General features: G+C 59.4%; 1 protein-coding gene across 1 annotated transcript; it reads left to right on the top strand.

Moving 5' to 3' along the window:
• Positions 1–279: 279 nt before the first annotated feature.
• On the top strand, positions 280–4,714 carry Olfm2 (olfactomedin 2). The gene is made up of 5 exons (XM_019209127.2): positions 280–442; positions 1,350–1,496; positions 1,760–1,979; positions 2,230–2,336; positions 3,735–4,714. Exons 1-5 carry the CDS (start codon positions 434–436, stop codon positions 4,410–4,412), a joined length of 1,161 nt encoding a protein of 386 aa, XP_019064672.1. The 5' UTR covers positions 280–433; the 3' UTR covers positions 4,413–4,714.
• Positions 4,715–5,471: the final 757 nt, after the last annotated feature.

Genomic DNA, 5,471 nt, shown 5'->3' with positions numbered 1-5,471 from the left:
GCCCCTCGATATGCGATTTGGAACTTCTCCGGGCATCTGGAGAAGGGTGTCTGTCACCTCCCGGAGGCCCCTTTTCTCCCCCAGCAAGATCAAGTCAAGCCAGGTGTGGTGGCACACGTGTCATCTGAGCACTCAGAAGGCTGAGGCAGGAGGATCTCAGGTTTGAGGCCAGCCTGGACTACATAGTGAGTTCAGTGCCAGCTTGGACTACACAGGGAGACCCTGTCTCAACAGAACAAACGATGGAGGGAAGTCCTCTACAAGGTCCCGGCCCTGACCCTGCCTCTCTCAGACTCTCTTCCAGAGCCCCGAGGAGGGCTGGCAGCTGTATACCTCGGCCCAGGCCCCGGATGGTAAATGCGTATGTACTGCCGTGATCCCGGCACAGAGCACCTGCTCCCGTGACGGCCGGAGCCGGGAGCTGAGGCAGCTGATGGAGAAGGTAAGGACCTCTCGGCCGTTCCCACCTAGAGCTGCCTGCAGCCGGCCTAGCCCAGCCCCTCCGGCGGCATGCACTGTGCAGAGCTGCCTGAGAAAAAGGGCCCTTTTCTTTTTGCTTTTTCCTGGGCATGGAGTCCAGGGCCTTCTGCAGGCTAGGCAGGCACTCACTGTGGAGCTGCATCCCCAGGTCCCCGTGGATATTTTAACTCAGTGTCTGCTCAGCACCTCTGGGCAAGAGAGGCCAACGGCTTGGGGGCTGCGAAGGTGGAAAATTCCCAGGGCAGCATCCAGGTCTCTTTCGTGGCAGCCCCTGCAGCCCAGCCTTTAGTGCACCTGACCTGGCAGCGCTCTGTGCCCTTCTTCCTCTAGAAGATCCTGGGAAGACATTTTCTCCTAGCCTGACGTGGTTCGGCACGTCTGTAATCCAAGCACACCGGGAGGCTGAGGCAGGAGGGTCTCAAGTTCTAGTCACACCTGAGCAACCAAGTGAGACCTTGTCTCAAAATAGAAAATAAAAGGGCAGTGCCTGTAGCTCAGTGCAAAGGCCCTGGGCTCAATTCCCCAGACGGGGGCAGGCGGGGTAAAGATGTTCTGGATAGTAGCCCAGGCAGAGAAGGAGGTTACCGGGTCAAGGGGGTGTGAGGGTGGCACTGTTGCAGACCTGGGGGACAGGAGGTAGCCCTGCCGTGGTGGACCGGAAGCGGTGAGGGAGCGGAACCTGCCAGGCCCTTATTTTGCATCGCCCCCTCCGGCTGCCTTGAGGATGAGGATCGGGGGACAGGTGGTGGGGGCCGGACTGCACGTTGGGGGGGTGTCCGGCATCTGTGGTGCCTGGGGCCTCGCCTGTGGCATCTCTGGTTGGGGGGTGGGATAAGGAGCTTAGGTGTCCGCAACTGCCCCCGCCTCAGGTCCAGAACGTGTCCCAGTCCATGGAAGTCCTCGAGCTGCGGACCTACCGTGACCTGCAGTACGTCCGCAGCATGGAGACCCTCATGCGCAGCCTGGATGCGAGGCTCCGGGCAGCTGATGGCTCCCTCTCGGCCAAGAGCTTCCAGGTGGGACCTCCGGGGTCAGGGCCGGATGGGTCAGCTCAGGGCTGGCCGGGATCTGGGGTCCAGGGTGGGCCAAATGTCATGGGTGGAGCTGGGTGTGGTGGCCCACGTCGGTCACCGCAGCCCTGGGGAGGCTGAGGCAGGAGGATTGCTGAGAGCTCCGGGCTCAAACAAAACAAAAACAACAAAAGAAAGATGACAGGGTGGAGTTGTGGGGCAGAGGTCAGCGGTCACACTGGGCAGTGGGGTTCTGCCTTGGGGGGTAGGAGCTGAAGGACAGGATGACGGAGCTGCTGCCCCTGAGCTCGGTGCTGGAGCAGTACAAGACCGACACGCGGACCATTGTGCGGCTGCGGGAGGAGGTGAGGAACCTCTCGGGCAGTCTTGCTGCCATCCAGGAGGAGATGGGCGCCTATGGCTATGAGGACCTGCAGCAGCGCGTCATGGCCCTGGAGGCCCGGCTCCACGCCTGCGCCCAGAAGCTGGGTAAGGCTGGCCTGACCTCCTGACCCTTGACCCCTGACCTCCTGACCCTTGACCCCCTGACCTCCTGACCCTTGACCCCCTGACCCCTGACCTCCGCACCCAGCCAAACCCGGCCCACAGTACGGGCAGTGACCCTTCCCTCAGTACCCTCCCTTCCCACCCCGACTCTCTCCTGGGATAGATTTCTGTGCCCTCCCTCAACACCAAGCCTGTTCCTTCCTTACCCTCACGGCCCGTTCCTGCCTCCCAGGCTGTGGCAAGCTGACCGGGGTCAGCAACCCCATCACCATCCGGGCCATGGGGTCCCGCTTCGGCTCCTGGATGACTGACACGATGGCCCCCAGTGCGGACAGTCGGGTGAGTGACAGCGCCCCCCACAGGTCAGAGCCCTTGGGCACTCCCTTGGCTGTCTAGTGACCAGCAGGTAACAGGGACCCTCTAGCCCTGGGGATCCCAAAGTCTAGTGGCCTCCAGTGACTGCGTGGAGAATGGTTAGTGGACGGTCCCTGGCGGTCTCCTGAGAAACGAGTCGGGCCATCGCATGGCCAACGCCACAGAGTGCAAAGTAAGATGGCGTCAGTGTCGCCAGGTGACATGATTTTAGAGAGCCGCTGTCGTGTGGCCTAGCCTTGTGTCACGCAGCACGTGACTCACTACCGCCACCTCCCAGCGACCACTGATCTCTGAAACACTACAGTTGCCAGAGTCGTCCCAAGAACTACGCTCCAAGCACTGCCCGTGCGTGACCCTGGACTCCTAGTGGGGTGAGGACCTCCCATTACCTAGATCCGCGAGGGCCAAGCACAAACTGCCCAGTGACCGCCCTGTAACGGTGACTGGGTGGCCACCGAGTGCCTTGCCACCATTCCACCGTGTTGCTGGTCTCCCCTGGATCACGGTGGTCCAAGCAGTCCTCCGGCTTGGGAGCCACACGTGGCCTTGCATCCCCGCCCACCACTTCCTAGCCAGGGAGCCTCGGGCAGGGTCCTTAATGTCTTTGTCTCCTTGGTCACCAGCCCTGACTCTCTTAGGATTCTTTTTTCTTTTTTGAGACAGGGTCTCACTATGTAATTGAGACTGACCTGGAACTCACTATGTAGCCCAGGCTGGTCTCGTCGAACTCACAGCGATCCTCCTGCCTCAGCCTCACGAGTGCCGGGATGACAGGCGTGCACCACCACACCCGGCTAAGTCTTAGGATTCTTAGCCCAGTAACAAGGGCACTCAGTTGGGCAGGGTGGTCGTGCATCCCTGTCTTCCAGCCCTCTGGGAGGCTGAGGCAGGAGGATTTTAAGTTTGAGCCCAGCCTGGGCAAGTCAGTGAGGCTTTGTCTCAAAAATAAATAAGTAAATAAAAGAAAGGGCTGGGGGATGCAGTGCAGTGCAGATGCCCTGGGTTCAATACCCAGTATACAACAATAATGATAATAATAAGGATGACAGTGCTCACAAGGGCTGTTTACCGTGACAACCATGATGAGGATGGTGGAAGAGTTACGCCTAGTTACCTGGTGTCACGGGTCCCCCACGGCCGTGACAAGTGGCCTCTTGTCACCCCGTGGCTGTCCAGCGCCCCCTAACCAGTCAGTGTCCAGTTTCTGGTGGACACTGGGGCCCGGGAGTCCCCCAGAGAGTCCAGTTTCCCCCGGATCCTTCTGGGCCGAGTGCCACCCACTCGGTGTCTGTTGTGAGCGGTCTCCAGGTGTGTGTCCTGGGTCCCCCGGGTCCCCGCAGTGACCCGCGGCTGCTCCCGCAGGTCTGGTACATGGACGGCTACTACAAGGGCCGGCGGGTCCTGGAGTTCCGCAGCCTGGGCGACTTCGTCAAAGGCCAGAACTTTATCCAGCACCTGCTGCCGCAGCCCTGGGCGGGCACGGGCCATGTGGTGTACAACGGCTCGCTGTTCTACAACAAGTACCAGAGCAACGTGGTGGTCAAGTACCACTTCCGCTCGCGCTCCGTGCTGGTGCAGCGCAGCCTCCCGGGCGCCGGCTACAACAACACCTTCCCCTACTCCTGGGGCGGCTTCTCCGACATGGACTTCATGGTGGACGAGAGCGGGCTCTGGGCCGTCTACACCACCAACCAGAACGCGGGTAACATCGTGGTCAGCCGGCTGGACCCGCACTCCCTGGAGGTCATGCGGTCCTGGGACACCGGCTACCCCAAGCGCAGTGCGGGCGAGGCCTTCATGATCTGCGGGGTCCTCTACGTCACCAACTCCCACCTGGCCGGGGCCAAGGTCTACTTCGCCTACTTCACCAACACGTCCAGCTATGAGTACACGGACGTGCCCTTCCACAACCAGTACTCGCACATCTCCATGCTGGATTACAACCCCCGCGAGCGGGCCCTGTACACCTGGAACAACGGCCACCAGGTGCTGTACAACGTCACCCTCTTCCATGTCATCAGCACCGCGGGGGACCCCTAGGGCTCAGGCTGCCCGAGGGCTGCTGGGGGTCCGTCCCTTGCTGCCTGCATCCCTTCCGGTCTGTCTCTGTGGCCCCTTTTCCCTTCCTTCGTTTCCTTTTCCCACCTCTGCCCAGCTTTTGTTCTCTGCCCTTCTATTTCTACCCCTGCATTTTCTCAAATTATGTCTCTCCTCCTTTCTGGATCTGTTTTTGATACTCCATTTCTTGGTCTTCCTGCCTTTTTTAATTGATGTCCCTGTTTTTTAATTTTTTTTGTGTGTGTGGTACTGGGGAATTGAACCCAGGGCCCTTGCACTGAGCTGCATCCCCAGATGTTTTTTTGAGACATGGTCTGACTAAATTGCTAATTTTCCCAGGCTGGGTTCGAATTTGAGAGCCTCCTGCCTCAGCCTCCCAGAGTGCTGGGATCACAGGCATAGCTACCATGTCCAGCTTGTGTTTTTACTGATCGGAGCCTCCAGTCCTCTTTCTCTTTTTCCCTCTCCTTCTCCCTACTTCCCATCGGCTCTCTCTCCTCATTCCCACCCTACCCCCTGGAGTTGACTGCATGAATCTTTCTTTTTTATTTCCGTGTTTTCTTTCCGGGTTGCCAGAATAAACAGGGCCTTTGACATTTGACGCGTCTGTGGCCGTGCGTGGCAGCGGCTTAGGCGGAGGGAGGCACAGGTGGTGGCCGGCACCAGTCTCCGCAGAGCTCTTGTTCCACGATTCCCAGTTCAGTGGGCTGGGGCTTGGGGGGCGGAAAGTGGGTGCCCCTTCCCAGGGCAAGCCCTGGTGTGTGTGTGTGTGGGGGTATGCGCATGTGTGTTTGTTTTTACTGGGTCACACCTGATCTGAGTTAGCAGGAGATTTGAAACAGCCTGAAGGTACTTGGCCTGGGTTGGGTGAACTCACCACACTCACCTGGGCCCCCCCTTTATGGGTGTGTGTGTGTGTGTGTGTGCGTGTGTGTGTGTGCGTGCGTGTGTGTGTGTGTGTGTGTGTGTGTGTGTTGCGGGGGACAAGCAAGGTCTTGCTACATTGCCCAGGTTGGGCTTCAACTTGAGATCCTCCTGCCT

Source organism: Fukomys damarensis, unplaced genomic scaffold, assembly GCF_012274545.1.
Source record: "Fukomys damarensis isolate Sample0158 unplaced genomic scaffold, DMR_v1.0_HiC HiC_scaffold_37, whole genome shotgun sequence".
Classification (NCBI taxonomy): Eukaryota; Metazoa; Chordata; class Mammalia; order Rodentia; family Bathyergidae; genus Fukomys; species Fukomys damarensis.
The sequence above is the reverse complement of the archived record's forward strand: the minus strand, read 5'-3'. Positions and strand labels throughout refer to the sequence as shown.

What these genes read in the sequence shown, in the direction of transcription:
- Olfm2 (XM_019209127.2), top strand. An exon ending in CGCCTGCGCCCAGAAGCTGG is followed by an intron (nt 1,980 to 2,229) that starts GTAAGGCTGGCC and finishes CCTGCCTCCCAG; the next exon opens with GCTGTGGCAAGCTGACCGGG. An exon ending in CCCCCAGTGCGGACAGTCGG is followed by an intron (nt 2,337 to 3,734) that starts GTGAGTGACAGC and finishes CTGCTCCCGCAG; the next exon opens with GTCTGGTACATGGACGGCTA.